The sequence below is a fragment of the Micrasema longulum genome, unplaced genomic scaffold (genome assembly GCF_059751315.1).
Source record: "Micrasema longulum isolate JH-2025_06_02 unplaced genomic scaffold, ASM5975131v1 h1tg000725l, whole genome shotgun sequence".
NCBI classification, from domain to species: Eukaryota; Metazoa; Arthropoda; class Insecta; order Trichoptera; family Brachycentridae; genus Micrasema; species Micrasema longulum.
Window position 1 is genome coordinate 1,798,768 of NW_028277921.1, and position 17,947 is coordinate 1,816,714.

General features: G+C 33.6%; 1 protein-coding gene across 1 annotated transcript in view; it reads left to right on the forward strand.

Moving 5' to 3' along the window:
- LOC148279415 (neuronal acetylcholine receptor subunit alpha-10-like) overlaps nt 1-17,947 on the forward strand; it is a 96,246-nt gene that overhangs the window by 73,116 nt on the left and 5,183 nt on the right. Inside the window, exons 5-7 of the mRNA XM_088230026.1 lie at nt 3,234-3,368; nt 11,541-11,619; nt 17,698-17,812. Of these exons, the coding sequence (XP_088086152.1) occupies nt 3,234-3,368; nt 11,541-11,619; nt 17,698-17,812 (329 nt within the window). The remainder of the gene's footprint in view (nt 1-3,233; nt 3,369-11,540; nt 11,620-17,697; nt 17,813-17,947) is intronic.

Here is a 17,947-nt window from a genome sequence, read left to right on the forward strand (position 1 = left end):
ATTCGTTAGCATTCGGCTATCTTTTGATTTTATCGCTTTTATGTTTCCACTTTCGGAGGAGTTCTTTGTCTTTTTCACCTCTTTGCAAAACAGTTTTATATTTTCATGAAAATGAGTGGACAATTTTATACCTTCCACTTCGTTTAGTCGTTTTTTGCGTTCTTTCACTCCATTCTTAACCAATCTCTTGCATACTTTATAACTACTTTTCGCTTTTTCGTACTCGCTGCTACTGATGTCACTAATTGCTATAAGCTTCATCCAAGCATCCTTTTTTTCCTTTACAATGTCTTTAATACTATCATCCCACCATGCATCTCCTTTTTTTCCTCTTCGGGACGCCATTCTGCATACACTCTTTGCCGATTCACACAAGCACGATTTAAATCGTTCCCACGTTTGGTCGATATTGACTTCTATTTCATTCTTTCCTAAACTTTCGTTTAAATCCCGTTCATACTTCATTCTTACATTCTCGACTTTTCAACCTTGACTCTAGACGAAGATGTCACAGTTTTCGTTGGTGAGCGCCATCCACGAAATAGAATCACTCGTGTTACAACAAGAAAATGATCTGATTCCATTTCAGCGCCCCGAAACACGCGGGTGTCGGTTGTGTTTGTTCTTAATCTAGAGTCAACAACCACCTAATCAATTATCGTTCTTTCATTCCCTCTTTCCCATGTGTATTGGTGAATACCTTTATGATTGAAAAGGGTATTCGAAACAAAAAGGTTCCACTCAAGACACACTTCAAGTAAATTTTTTCCATTTCCATTTATCCTAGAATCGCCATACATTCCAAGGGCTGTTTCTAGACCATCTCAACGAGTACCCACCCATCCATTCAGATCACCGGCTAGAATTATTCTTTCATTCGGTTTTTTCCTCGCACATACTTCCCTCACATTTTCCCAGAACTCACGCTTCACATCTTCACCTGCCGAATCGACTGGGGCATTTCACTGGCATACTTGAGAATGTATAAATATAAGAAAATAATGTACTGTTTTAAACAAAATAAATGTAAAATTTAACCGCCAGCTTTGAATTTCACCTCGTGAAATTTTGCAAAACGTATGCATATTCAATAAAAATTATATGAAAATACAATTTTATACTACTCATCAAAAATTTTACATAAAAAATAAGATTAGCGAAACTTTAGAATATTTTATCGTACGAGTTTATATCGTTGGCAGACATTTTGAATGCAGTAAAGCTAGGGTTTCCTAGGACAGCGGTGCCCGTATTTTAACGGCCGTAGTGAACGGTGATGCGGTAGACAGCCGTCGTAACGTCGACTAGAGAGTGGTTTCCTAGGGAAACGGTGTTAAATGGTGTTGATAACACCGTTTTCCTAGGAAACCACACTCTAGTCACCGTTACGACGGTTATCCACCGCATCACTGTTCACTACGGCCGTTAAAATACGGGCACCGCTGTCCTAGGAAACCCTAGCTTAAGAGACAAATTGTAAATTATTGTTACCCTTCCAGCATTTTAAATTTCCGTCAATGATATAATGAGGGAGTTCAGTGCTACTGGAAATCGGAAATATATGTAAAATGTGGAATTACACGCGGTAAATATTAAAACAATTGAACGTAGTTATGCAGAAAGCAGCCAGTCCACAATTTAAAAAAAATGATATATTGGTGTTATCGGGTGCAGTAAGGTCAATTCTATGTTCCGCTAAAAACAAGGGGACCGCTTTCATACAAAAAACTGTAAAAATCACCTTCTGAAAATAGTGTCGATCACAAAAACGGAATTTCTCAATTCGCAGAAAACACCCGAGGGACTAAAAAAATCTTACGGTACTTTAAAATTCATTTACACTGTTCAAACACAAAATAAGATTCATGTTTGTAATACCAAAAAAAAGAATGTGTTCATTGTTAATCATTTGTCAAAGTCAAAAACATTCCAACTTTTGTGTAGATTTAACAATAAGTTTCACTTTTCTATGGCTGGCTGCTTTCTGCATAACTACGTTTAATTAATTGTACAGCGAAGTTTCTCGAAAATGTGTAAAAAAAAATATAAAAATGAACTGCTTACTTTAAAACATCACAAACTCTAGTGAACAGCTGTTTAGAATAGCCGATCAATTATGTGTTTTGATATATTTCCGGTTTCCAGGAAGCCATTTTTAACGTGTTTTCATAATTACAGGGTTCACTTTTAAATGTCATGACAAATCACCGACGACAACTTAACTAGTGAGGTCACGGCGGAGTTATTTCAAAATTCATCATCATCTTCATTCCTTTTCGCACCTACTGGTGCATAGGGCACTGCATTAGTACACCAATCGCAGAATATCTTGATCATTTTGTTACATGAAAGTAAGATGATCAGTCTTACGCCTCAGGACTATCCATGAAATATTATAGTGTGAAATTACCCTTTTGAATAAATATTTTCACCACGAGGCTAAAATGAGACCTCTTGCATGGTAGGGAAACGCGCTGACCATTACACCACGAGGCCGACAATTTCAAAATTACATAACGTTAACAAATCATTTCCATGATAATCGTTTTCTTGCGGTGCCTTGTCAGGTCCCCCCGACGTTGACGATGACTACAGCGAAAGCATCTCGGTCCTGCGCTTCTCTCATATTCCGCAGCCAGGACAACTGCTTATTATATATACTCACCACAGAGATTCCTAGGAAAAGATGACCAGAGTGGTTTCCCGTTGCCTTCTCTAGTGGATTTGGTTTTGAGTCCCCAGAAACTCGCCTTTCATCCTCTCGTTATCGATAGTATGATTCCATTTAATGCCAAGAGTTCGCTACTGAATGCGAATTTGTCTAGTCAGTAAAGCTGCCGGTGGAATGCAACTGGGCGTTCCCAGCGTTTTATGAATCACACCCTCCAGCAATATGTGACTCATTGCGACCCTACTGACAGTTTGAACCCCAATGTACGATGAAAATACGACATGCAAAAAGAGAATAATTAATTTTTTGGCTTAATTTGATAGTCTATCAACAAATGTTTGTTTTAAAAACCTCTGAACTTCCTCATTGCGTCATATATACTCGTATAAATATTATAATGTATTATTCTCTCCACATATAAAAAGAAGACAGAATAATGTATACATTTACTATCTAAAATAAAAGTTTATCATAATGTACATATATGTAAATTTGTGTACTTTAAAAAAAAGTATGATAAAATGATCCCATTGAAATATTGATGAATATTTTTGTGTTTTAGCTCTGCTAGTTTTCTACGTCCCGTCGGAATCTGGTGAAAAGGTGACTCTCGGAATTAGCGCTCTTCTCTCAATGACAGTTTTCCTAATGACCATCCGAGAAACCCTCCCTCCTACTGAAAAGACCCCACTTATCAGTAAGTTATTTGAATTTCATTATTATTAAATAATTAATTTCCATAGAATTAATAATAGGTCAGAAGGAGCGTAGAATCATATTTGAATACATCGGACAGTGTCCGAAAATTCCCCCACTATGCCCCACTTTCGCCACGCGCATTCGTGATGTCGCCGCGTAATGTTGCACGATAGGAAAAATATAATCATAACACTAATTTAAGGTTTAAAAAAAAAAGCAATCTGTTAATTTCTCTAAAATTTTATTGTGCACGCCGAAATATTGATCGACACAACAGAGTAGACAAGTAAAGGGTCATTAAATAAGAGTAATTTAATTAATGAACTTTGAACTTAGAATATAAAACACATTTAATTTGACATAAAACGAATATTTTTATATCATGTTCAATAATATTTGATGTTTTAAAGATAATGTCGGTCAAATATCCACCACAGAGTTGTTTAATCCGAGGTCCAATTTTCATTAGTTCTCTCATTAGATGAGCAAAGTAGAATAAAAAAAAATACTACCCTGGCAACACTAACGAAATGTCCATTTTGATTTCTTCGACAATCTGACAGATGGAAAAAAAATTTAATTTTTAAGTAATGCTACTTACACGTTTATTTGCAAATTACACATGAAATGTGATTGCATCCTGTTTCTTTTAGATCCTAGTAGTATTTCTACACTTTAGAAGGACACAACACGGCATGCTAAAATTCGAATCAGGAGTTGCGTACTGAGCGACGTCTACAAAGAAACTAATGGGTCAAAACGTAGACCTACTCGTGTATGAGTAGTTTAGTCGCCTTCCGTTTGATGTACGTATTCGGTTTCCTGACTATTCTTAATTCTATGTTAATTTCGGTACTTTTTGAAGACATTGTCCCTGCTTTCAAAATCTGCTCTATGCATAAAAAAACTAATCCATGTCACAATGGTGTCCATTTTTTCTGGCGATTGTGGCTTTTTGCGTTAACTGTGGCCTTATGCTGTAACTACTTTGTTTCATAAATTCATTCGTATCGTATCAGAGGGAACGAGAATGAAATATAGTTTTGATTGCGTTTCAATGAGATGGATATACGACTCGTAAATGACTAACGAACGAACTTACGAAACGAAATTGTGACGGAATAAGCCTGCTGATGGAATAATCTATAAACGTTGGATATTTTCGGACACTCGTTAGGCGATTTCAAGACAAAAGTTTTACAACCTAGGTAATTTTTATATAATACTTTTTGTTAATGTTTTATTTTTGTACTTATGTATTGATAATTTATAATTTTGTGTCTACTTTTTTATCTTTCTTCCAGTAAATAACACGTATTTGATGCCCGGTCCCCGCCTCCGATTACAATGGGATGTTTACAGACGTATCTTCAATAATGAGGAAGTTTACTAGTTTATTTATTTATACTATTAACGTTGGTCAAAAAAAAAATATTTTTTTTTGTGTCATATTATCAGCTCTCTGATTTTTTAAAGTATTGTTTTTTATTATTACCTCACGTGTGACGTCTCATGTTCTCCTCCCCTTCTCAACGATGAGTTCTGGTGATTAGTCAGTTGACTTACCGTAAACCGGAAATCCATCACAACTTGATTCGGACGAAATAGTGACGTCATGCAAAGTATTTCGTTTTTATTAAACATATTATTTTTTTCATGCGTTTTCTAAAAACTTCACCATACAATTTAATGCTTTATTTCTTACTGTGCGTAAGAATACAAATTTTATATCCAATTTTCTGTAGGGCTGAACTTCCTCATTATAGGTTGTTAATGAAGATACTTCATTTTTTTATAGAAATGAAACACATTTAAGCGTAAGACTGATCATCTTACTGTCGTGTAACAAAAATTATTAAGATACACTAAGATTGGTGTATCAATGCAGTGCCCTATGCACCATTAGGTGCGGAAAGGGAATGATGATATACATTGTCGTACAGAAATTTCGATTTGACGTCATAAATATACTTCCCATTGTAATCGGGGCACTGAGGTCATGGTCAATTTAATGACAAATTATTTGTTTTTAATATTGTTGATTCCCTTTTGTGCTGCTGCGGATATCCTAATCCGTTTTCTGAACACATCCTGTGGTCTTGTCACTTTCCCCCTCTCTATGATTACTGAAATGAGCTTCTCGCTACTATCCGTAGCCCCCCTGTTATAGGTCCTGTCGAATACTCAGGTCTGGTGGCTTCCAAAAAGAATTTCAAGGCTTTCAAAAAGTTTTTAACCATCTCAGCGGGAGTTGCAGTTTAATCGTTGCTTGGGAAGGTCACGTTTTGTGTGCTCTGCAAGTCATTTTTTTTAAAACAGCGATAAAACTGTTTTTTCATTTGCTTTGTTTTATGTGTCGTATATCGTTCGTTTTGTTATTTTTATGCGTTTCTAATGGTGGTTGTTTTGTGTTATCAATAGTTTTTAAGTTATTAGTAAAAAAGTTATTTCCTGTGTAAAAAAATATATATTTTTTAGAACGCCACCCTGAGGGCAGAATATATATAAATATATATATATATTATAACAGTGTTTTGTGTTTTTATAAGACGTTCAAAAAAGTTCACGGTAAGTACTAGCTAACTTTCATCGTTTTCCAGATATTCCATTTTTTGACATACCACGTGGTTGTGGAAAAAAAATGTGTTACTAGTGACGTAACGTTTTGATGTGTTAATCTACGCGGATCGATGAGGTAATTACAGTTTTAGTAAAAAAAAAAGTAACTCCCATTTTCAAAAATAAAATTTAATAAAATCATCTCAGCGAATTGATCATGTCCAATCAGTTTAATCCCAGTCGGTGAAAAATTCACTTGCCTCTTTTCTCAATTCAATGAAGTACAGATTATGTACTTCTGGATTACCTTCTTTCAGCACAAAGATAACTCAAATAAAATAAGGCACTTCCATATTCTGTCCTTAGAGGGGTTCTCAATTTGTATTGAAATTCTCGCATATGTATCTATGTATGACAAACATAAAACAAATTATTTAATTTATTATTACTATTTGATGATGCCCCTGCTTATGCTGTGTCATCGTATATTATACTTCCCTAAACTTTCCATCTGCTTTATTTCCGTTCGGTGTCCTTGATTCTAGATTAGGGCACCATCAGAGTGTAAGTATGTTTACTCTGCGGGATTCACTTTATGAGCAGGTAAGAACTAAGTTCGACTATGTCCCTAACTCCGACCCCAAGTACACATAAGTTATGTTTGTACCGAAGTGATTCTAATTCAAACGACCTTTGTAAGTTCGTATATAAGCGCTAAAATATCACTATGCATTAGATAAAATTACAAGGAATTTCGGATTTAAAATTTACTTTTAGAACAGATATTTCAATATAAATTTTCTGTCACTCTCTCACAGATGTCTACCCGAATATTGTGCGAACTGCGCGTCGGACTGATTATGCCTAACTCAAATCGACAAAATTGAGATCTCGTTGTCCTATTTTCCGCACCTCAAAAACTGAACCGATTTTGTTTTTTTTTAAGTATCAAAAATAATTTTTCAATGTCGGCACATATTTTTTTTTCTTTTGAGTTATCATATGTTTATACCAGTGGGGTATAAACCCTATGACTATAAAATCTATGATTGATGACACACCTACACGTGCTAAATAATTTCACCTGAAATACAAAGTCATGTCAGTCATGACTCCAAAAAGCAAGTCAGCATTTTCTATTGAATTTTTTTTTTAAATTTTAAATTTTTTTTTTCTTTATAAGAAAAAGAAATATTTGCGTTCTTATGATTTACCCAAATATTTCATTTTTGAGGGTCATTTTCAACGAGTTGTAAAAAACTCACTCACGTGGGATTCGAACCACAGACCTTTGGTAGCCTCCCGAGCCTTTTCGTTGCCAAGGATTCCGCCGTGTCCCCTTGTATCCAGCCGATGTACACGTCCTAGTGTCTGCATCGTAGCTTCTGTATATCTGATCTGATGTCCATTACAATAGGGTTGACTGAATTTCGGTCAGTTATTGCATGGACGCCAGATTTGCAATCAATCAAAGGGGCTTCTCTGAACGCAAACAGTTCCGCCTGGAAAACGGAGCAGAAATCGCCAAGTTTCAACTTTCTCGACGCCATAGCTACTGAAATTCGACGTTGAATATTTGTTTTTAAATGTGATTTTTCACTAAAATACTACTCTGTCTCTGGAGCATAAGACTGATCAACCCACTTTCCTAACACATTTTCGAGATTCTCTGCATTGGGTTGAATAATGGTACATAGGGTACCATCACATGCGGATAGGGGTTTGATGGGGACAGTGATAATATTAACAATATATAGTAACGTACGCGGTACCACGTATTTGCGCACGTGCGTTGGTTCGTCACCCGCGTCTGCCGCAGTCAAGCTTCCCGGCGTAAGTGGGAAGCCGCCCTCCCAGACAGAGAGCGGAGCGAAGTGCAGGAGGGCGAACAGGGAGGAGAACGGAATAAAACACGTCTGAACTGTCCAGAGTTAGGAACTCAACTAAATTTATTAGGTCGGTTACACGCCTTATAAAGCGGTGCGCGTTGGGCCCCGTGAGTCAGCCGTCCCACCCGCTCCGGCTGCCTGGGAGTGGTGGGGGTAGCTCTCCCCCGCCACTCGCTACATGCCGCCGGCCGCAGGTGGCGTAAATACTGGCGTTTAGCGCCCGTACGAGCTATTTCGTCGGCAGCCGCGACGCGCACAACATGATGAAAATAATTTTTATTTTACATTACATTTTATATGTTTCTAGCTTTATTTTGCCCCGGTAATACTGAGGCCAGGCTCGAAAGTGAATACTTTATCTTTGTTGAGAGCCTAGCACTCAGTTTTGTACATATACCGGGGATTCTACCTAGTTATTTGATTATAAATTTGCATTTTTATTATTCTCTATTACGCGTCCGGAACACATGTCTTAGTGTATATATGAGAGTGAAAACGAAAAATTATTGTCATCATCATTGAACTATCCGCTGTAGTGGTGCGTAAGTCAATCCATGAATACTCCGATTGATTATTTGATATATGAAGGCCTATGCTTCAGATACAGTCCAGGGACACAACAGTGAAAATCACAACATTACTTTTGTTCATACATACTTCATCTGTTGAGAATCAAACCCGGTATTTCAGGTAAGGCAGGCAAAAACTCTGTTTAACTACGGGGCGTACTAATCTCAACTTGATTTCCCATTTTAAGATTTTTTTCTTTAAGTAACCAAGAGTCAAAAACCATTGTCCGGGATTCTAATTCCATTTCACAAAAGAACTGTATTCTTCATTTTTTCGGACACAGATGAGTGTGTGTATGTGTATGTTTGTGATTATGAATATTATTTGTACGAACCTTTGCTTTTGTGGCTATTTTTTTTAAAACATACAATCGTATATAACACTTTTTTTTTCTCATTCTTTAATTTAAGCTTTTTCTCGTTTCTATATTCATTTTATATTCATATTTTATTACTTTGTTATATGCTCATTATTACATTATATGTAATTTTTTTTTGTTATTTTGTGACTTATTATAATATATACGTTGTTTTTAAATGATTTATACACTATTTTTTTATTATGCATAATTATTTCGTTTTCCAAGATTTTTTCTTCTTCTTTCTTTATTATATATAGACTCTTTTTACAATGTTCGTTACTATTATTTTTATATTTGTTTGTATTTTAGGTAAAATAAGTTGTAATTTTTCCAAAATAAATAATAAATAAATAAACGACAGGACGTACTGAAGAATAAAAGTTTGTAAAGTTGTACTCAGATTAGCTCTTAAAACTTCCCGCAGTAGTCATGTTCCGACTCAAGTTAAGAGATAGAGAAAAGTGGGGAGAATCTAATTTATAAACATGTTATTCAATTTTCTGTTTTATTCAAATACATGCAGAGACAAGCATGCAACACACCAAGACGTTGAAAAATACAGATTTCATTAAAAACTAGCTACATAGCTAGATATGCCGTTTTCCGTTTACATTTACCCGACATGAATTATTTAACTATATACATGCTTATGGTCGATACTGGATTATGCAATATTTATTAGGTTATACGGTTATATTTTGTAGTGCTTTCACACTTATACTCGTATATTACGCAGGCCTGTAAAAGCTCTAGTTTGATAAAAAGTAGAGATATCATACACTTTTGTCACTTTTAAACGTCGTTCTGTCAAAAACGTGCAACTTCACAAAAAAGTAAATGAAGAATACATTTTTTTTTAATTCTAATAAATATTATTAATATTTAAAGCATTAACTTTGTGGTCAAACATTTTGCTAAATGTTATTAAATATTTGTATTTAACCACTTACCGACTTTTTTATGTCTACTGGTTTCGAGACATACCCGTCTCTTCGTCAGTAGACCAATTAAACCAACATGCAAAACCCCTAAAAAACCAAAAGTGGGTTTTGCATTTAATTTTATTAATAATCGCGATAAATTGCGGAGGAATTTTACTGTCGCCCAATAAAAAAATGTTAAAAAGCAACGTAACCCCTAAACGCATCCATTCATCAGCGCTGTCATACAGCACAAATGCGATTTTGGTATTTTCGTACTGAACATAACATTATAATTATTATTTTGTGATGGAGTAGGAATACAAAATAAAATCTAGAATATAATGTTTATTTGGTATAAGAAAAAAAAAATATCTAAGTACTACATAAATATTGATTTTTCAAGTTAAAAAAATGACCATTTCTTTTTTGTTGAAAAGTCATATTTTTCAACACGCCCCTGATTGGTACCTTAGAGTAATAATACGCCACCGGCTAACAAAGTCGCTCATACGGACAAAAACCATTCTATGATCATCAACTACGAAGTGAGCTACAGTTTGCATCAATACAACGGGCCATAGGTACTCAGATTGAGAATTGCAAGCGCAAACTATAAAAACTGAAAATTTGAATCGCTTTTGCTCTTTGCAATAGAGCCAAAGGGTTTCTATTTAAGCGGGAGCGAAGTATTGATCTGATATTGTATAACTCATATGAAAACAAAGTAAACATTCACTTATTGCGTTTTTCGAAAGATTTTTGTAAATAATAACCTACCTATGTTTGGTATCGTACATTGGTTTTGCATAAAACATCATTTCAGTTTAAATATCTTAAGGAAAAATTCAGAATTCGTCTACAAAGATTTGGGCACTTTTGTTAAACAAATAAATAACATAAATAATTGATAAATTCCACGAATAACCCGTATGAAAATAAAACCACAATTCTGGAAAAGGCGATTTCATTATTACAAATTTGTTTTAAACCAATTGCATAGGTCTTATAGGTACACATTCTGGAAAATGGATTTCAGTCAATATACATTTCAATTAAAACACATTTTAAATAATGAAACCAATCTCCGCAGAATTGTGGTTTCATGCCTTTGACCTGAACACGGTCGGTATGTAAACCTATTGTAAAATTAATTCAATTAAAATAAAACAAAAAATATTAAAAAATAAAATCACAAAGTTCGTGTTACTTGCTATAGTTACCAATAATACTTTGTGTTATCCACTTTTCTTTGTTTGTAGATTTTACCAATTTACCGATGTTTTACATTCCCAAATTGGATATTTTAATTAAATTTTGTTAGCCATAAATTTTGTTACTACGTAACCGATCAATAATGAAGGCTGAAATTTTTAACAAATATTTAAAAGTAGGTATCGAAAACTCAAACTGATTATATCAACAAACATCGGTAAACATTTTATCTTCCTAGTGTAATAAAGACCCTGGGCAATATAAGTAATGAAATTTCTGGTTAATTGCATTTTTTTGTGAGTGCGCTCGCTTCAATATTAAACATGCACTTTAAAAAGCAAAATTTACTTTGGCTTCAATGCAACATTAACATTATCCACTTTAAGCATTTGATTTGGCAATGTTTTTTTTCAAGCGCATTTAACAGTTTTGTATTAATTACTCAGTTGATTATGATGATGTTTTTATTGAAATAAATAATAAAATTACTTTTTACTAATTACTTCGAAAATATTAATTTAAGTTTTCGGATTATTTTCAGTGGAATCTAATAATTACAAATGCGAGTCAATCCTTGTAATTTGTTGATCGCATTACCGTTAACCCCTCGGGATCTATCACTGCAATTATTATAATGCGTTTATGATTTTTTTCAGGTGTCTATTATGGAGTGAGCATCTGCTTGGTATCCTTTGCATCAGCTCTGTCAGTTGTCACACTCAACGTTTATCACAGGTAATAATAATAATTATAATTTATTAGTACAGAGCCAATTCTACCATTTAAAAGAAAAACGTATTTCTTTTTAATATGACAATGTAGATATAACTGATATAATACGTATAATATATACGAAAGCAAGTTTGTTTCATTTGATTTCATTTCATTTTTTTGTTAATGGTATCCTCCGATCCTTGAGCATTATGCTCGCAACTTTTTCGACGATTCCGTCTGAAACTGAAGGTTTTCCGCTCCAGTCTTCATCGTTAATTTCCGTGCGACCTTCACTAAATTCTCTACACCATTTGCGAACATGTTGGACAAATATGCTCCTTTCCCCATAAACTTCAATTAACTGACGATGAATGTCAATAGACAGAGTTCCTTTTGCGTGTAAAGAACGAATCACAGCGCAAATTTCACATCTGGTGGAAACAGCAATAGGAAGCTCCATCTTCGATAGCTGCCTGGCCGGCACTGAGCGGTGTAGCGTGGCGGGAGCGGCAGTGATAGAGAGTCGGGGAGTTGATAAGTCAGCCAGATTTATCTCAACGCGCCGCTATCTTTATTGAAACCATAAGGAACCTTACTTTACGAATTACCCTCGTAAATAATTTTTTTAACCGATTGAAAACTTCCAAAAAAATTTAAATATTTTTTTTTTTTTTTGCACCACAACAGGCCAGGAGGCCCAATTACAGTGGTGAATTACATTACAGAACAACCAGGCTTGAGAAAAATCACATTTTTTAATTTTTGTGTTCTCACCGGGAATCGAACCCGGAACCTTCCGTGCGTAAGTCAAGCGTCTTGACCACTACACCACGGAGGCCGCCTATATTTATAATATAATGATTTAAAGCTTTGACTAAGTGGTCGTTGAAGATATTTACTGCTGAATCGACAGTTTTGTTACTAAGTATAGATACCCAGTCAATAAGAGCGAGAGAATTACTCATACCAACGTAATCACCTTCAGTGATTATTTGTCCTGATTATTTGTTACAAGAGATGTTTTCGGTGCCAGTCCAGGGACTAGAAATTATTGTAAAAACATATTTCGAGTTAATATTTCATGATGTCCTTACCTGGAATCGAATCCGAGATGTAATATATGCTAAGCAAAAAAGATAAGTCAAATTTTACACATTAAAAACAAACGATAAACGGAAAGTTTATATTACGCTTCATTTAAGGAACTTTATGCAAATGTAAACATAATATCTTGGATTGCTTATTCTACAATAGACGAATGTGAACTCTTATGAGAACATACAAGTGGTGATTGATGACTGTCTTCAAGGGTTGACAGAATTTGCAAAAAGCCTCGCGTTTCGTTTCAAATTGAACTTAGAGACGACACAGTACTTACCCGTGGGCTGAAAGAAAATAGGATTGAGATGATCAAAATTAACGATCGTTTTGGAAACTATGAAAGGGCTTTTACTTGAAAGAAAACCGTAAATCGACCCTCCCAAATCTGCTTACAAAATGTCGCGTTGACGAGAATTTGAGCTACGACGCGCGACGCTAGTTTAACAGTTAAACGCCTGCAAACGTAATAATAGAATGAAACTTGGTAACTTACATACCTTTGTATAACAGTTGAGGGGGCTTGCAAAGCAAAAACGCTACTGTCCAAGATCATTGTTTTTGAGAAGACCAACAAAACCAGCAGCGAAAATACTATTTTCATGCAACGAGTGCGTGGTATATATTATTTTATCAAAAATTCGTCATAAGTTAATAATCTGCAGTTAAATAAAACGTGATCTGTATTATCATCTTCCTCTTTACATTCACATAAAGCAGAGGTCACTACTTGACATCTTTTTAGATGTGATGCCAACACTGTATGGCCAATTCTCAATATAAATATAAGGAACTCGAACATACTTATCAATGTGCATATTGAACTTATAAATAAATAGTCTTTTCGCTACGCGTTTTATTAGTCTTCCCAAAATCAGAAATCATGGACAGTGGCATTTTGGGACTCTGTTATAAATATACGGTGGAGGCAAACTGTTAGGTACCTGCTAAAAAAATCGGCCTGATCTGACAGACCATTTGTAATGTTTCTCCTCCTCTTTGGATCTTTCTTCATCTTACTGTAAAATTTGCACTGACTATTAAATTTGCGATAAACCGTTTACCAATTTTAAATGTAATATCATCAATCTCTTTGTTGAGAACGTTGTGTTAAAACAATCGATAACTCCTATATGAATAATCGTGTTTCAATATAAAATTATATAACCTACATATATTTAACTACACGGTACCATGTGTTTAAATGTAAAAATTAAAAAGCTTTTTGTATTGAAATCTTTAAATATAATAGGATGTATATCTACACTAAAACCTACAAAAATATATCAACAAAAAATACAGAAATACTTTTTTTTACAAATAGTGTTTGATTAAAACAATCGATAATGATGTTAATAATATTTTTTTTTATATAAATAAAGAGAACATTAAAATACATTGTTCTTATAAGAATGAACGTTTTTATTTATAAAAGACCGATGGATATTTTGAAATATAAATATGTGATCAAAGGACTTTATGTCTTTATGGATTAGGGGTACAGAATAATGAGATAATGTCGTTTAAGTCAAAATTCTTAAGGTAGAAAAGGTTTTACCTGTTTTCGTTTATTTTCCATTCATATTCTAAAACGGATTTCTTAACGTCACAAATCATGTTATCCACATTACATAATATTACGTTTATATAATTTTCTGCAATTATTTTGGTTCGAATATCGAAAGTAAACCTTTCTGATTATTTGTTAGGATAAAACGTTAAATATTATCACAAATACAACAACTTTGATAGGGGTAGAAAGAGAAGATATAATGCCACACTATATTTAAATGTATACTGGCATATCTTATATATTTGTGCGCCGTCTCATATTATTTTTTTATATACGGCATTTCTGCCATTTACATACATGTGGTTTAAAGAGTGCTTAAAAATAAAAATATAAAATATCAACTTTGATATATTAATATACTCGTACTATAGATATCTTAAATTATTTGAAATACATACATATTTTAAAGTAATTATACAATAACAAAATATAATAATCAACAATATTTTGAGTTTGTCCAAATTTTTGTAGACAATGACTGGATTCAACTCCCTGGGAAGCTGATAACATTAACATATTACAACAGAGATGAAGAACATTTCTGAAAAGGTAATATAGAAGTCTAGGCATTTACAGGGCTTATGACCTGTCATTAGCTGGTTTAAGTGGCCACTTCACACAATGTGTAACATTCATCATTCTGCCCATTTTTGAACATCTATATTATTTCAATTCTTTCATTTGTTGATGTTTGTGAAGTTAATGAGCTGAAACCTTTATTTATGCGGCTGAGATTCATCTAATTGAATTATTTCATCCACATACTAAAAAACGCCTGAAAATTTTATTTTTTAAATTTTTATACTTCTTCACGGACCAGGTGAATTTATGTGAATGGCAGGTCATAAGCCCTGTAGATGCCTAGACTTCTATATTACCTTTTCTGAAATGTTCTTCATCTCTGTTGTAATATGTTAAGTAATTATACAATAACAAAATATAATAATCAATCAATTATGCATGCACGCCGATTATTCCAACATTTTAAGAGTCCATCTTCACGTATTTGTTGATGCCATATTTATTGATGAATCCATCTTTTGGGCAAATAATAAATTACTCTGTAATATGTTGTGTCTGGGCGGATGAAAAATACAGTTCTGTACGTGAAATAGAACCAGAATGCTAGACAAGTGTTTTCGACGAAGGCTACGCTCTGGTAAAAATCCTGAAAAAGGAATTAGACTTGATATAAATCTGCCTCGTAGTGTAGTGTTTGGCGAATTCGCCTACCATGCAAGTAGAAATTCTAAGTTCGATTCCTGGCAGGATGGACGTGAAACATTTTTTAAAAGGTGGTTCTACGCTACAATAAAATTTATATTATCATGGCCTTAGGACCAAGACCCTTTCTAATTCAGAGATCTAGGTCTTTTTTCCTTTGATCGAGGCCTGCTTGATCCTGAAAGAAATTTATTTAATTTCATATTTTATTTTGTTTATTGGGGATATCAACAGTAATACATGTAAACAAATATAACAAATCTAATATTCAGAGAATAAAACGAAAGACAGATATCTACAGAAATACATGAAATACTTGTATAATACATGTTAGTGTGTTTGTGTGAGTGTAAGTGTGTAAGAGGGTGGGTGAGTGGGTGTTATAGTGGAATGAGGGTGGACATGTGTGTAAGTATTATTGCACAAGTGTCAAAAATATATAAAATATTAGGAATTAGATATAAAATAAGACTTTATTATGGAAAATACTAAATATAAGACGAAAATGTGTGTTAAAAATCTATCACCTAAACTCTTTGATAAAGCATATTTATCAATGATATCTTGAAAAAAAACGTTTTTTTTTTTTTCAAATATGCCCTTTAAAAACCAATTGAGCGAATGAATAAACCGGGTTGTGGTTCCTTTGCTAGTGTCGCGGTCTTACGGATCATTGGTCAGAGGCTCAAACCCCGCTCTACCGTAACTCGATTTCTATTTTCTAATATGGAGTTATTAACAACTCGTTGAAAATGGCCTCCAAAATTTTAATATTTCCGTAAATTATTGGAAGGCTAATATTTATTTGAAGAGAATTAAAAACGTGGGCAAAATTCATAAAATATGAAACAAGGTCAAGTAATTACTTAAACCTGCCAATTAAACAAATCGAAGTTTACTTTTCAAAGGAATTCTAAATTATTTTCAAAATATTTGTTGGTTAGTTGTTTCAATCCCACAGTTGAAGCTTGTTCACTATTTTTTCTCTACTGCGAAAGACTTTCTACTTGTTATATAATATCTTTAGGAATACATACGTAGCAATCTTTAGGTATTTAAATTTGAAAAAACAAAATACGAAATTATTTATTTTTACCTCTGCGATTATTCAATAACAATCTAACTTGTATCCTGTCGGGAAATCGTGCGTGAATTTGATCAAAGTAAAGCTAATATAAGCTTGGGAAGATGCGTAGGGTGTAAGTGTACCTGCGTACGTATGTGACCGAAGGGTATCGAATGAAAGGCTGAATAATCTGGGACGGATTTTGCCTCGGAAGTTCAGGCAATTCAGAAAATATTAAATTATAATAAAAATATCAAATTGTTTTATGATTTTAATGAAAATTTAGTTTTTCTTTTATTAAAATACATCTGAGGAAATTATTGCATGAATTTTATTTCTTAAATATTGTGTTTCAAATTTATTATCTGTAAAAACGATTTATTTAGTACGAATAGTGTTTACATATTTTCTTAAAATATATTGAAATGTTGTTTAAAATAAGGGATCGCCAATTTAACAAAATAGTTAGTTATTAATTATTTTTCACTCTTATAAGTAGTATCAATATTTTTGGGAAATTTATGTGCCGTGTATATAGGTCTAGAATAAAATAAAGCAATTTTAATAATTTTCATTTCGTTTTTTTGTTTTTATCAATTTATTTTGGCTTTTTTTATAAAAAATCTTTCGTATTTTACTCAAAGCACAAAATTAGAAACATGTCGCGTTTATTCAATTTAATACAAGCAATATTTATTTATTTTATTTGTTTTTTGTCTAAAATTATTAATAATATTTTCGTATTTACCAACTCTTACTAGGTGTGAGTCTAATTCAATTTTTAAATGTGTTTTAACTCGTTTTACTTTGGCCATTTAAACCAGCCAATGACAGGACATAAGCTATGTTAACGCTTAGAATTTCATATTCCCTTCTCTAAAATGTTGTCCATCTCTGTTGTAATTTGTTAATCTTAAAGAAAGATGTTCATCCCCGAGATAAGCTGAATTGAAGGGAAATTTTGTACATGATTTAACAACGTTTCCGTTACTTGAAGTTCCCATAGGCAGTAGCTTTATTTAAACGAATCAAGACCTTTACCGGTAAAAGGCTCTTGGTCTTTTTTACCTCGATCTGGACCTGCCTGTTATGCGATATTATTGGAATTTTCACTATCTCTACCCTTGTCTCTCCACAGAGGAGTAAGCGGGACAGCCGTCCCAGCAAGCGTGAGAGATCTGGTGCTCAGAAAACTGGCCAAAATCATGTTCATCAAAGTGGAAGGAATGTCGCCAGAGAAGAACAGAACTCAGGTATTTACGATATTTATATGTTTATTGTATTATCTAAACATATGTACGCACGTGCGTCTCCGTGTTAATATACATGAAAACAAATTGTAAATAGTAATACTAATAATTATTATTAGTATCTCATGTCGAATAGGT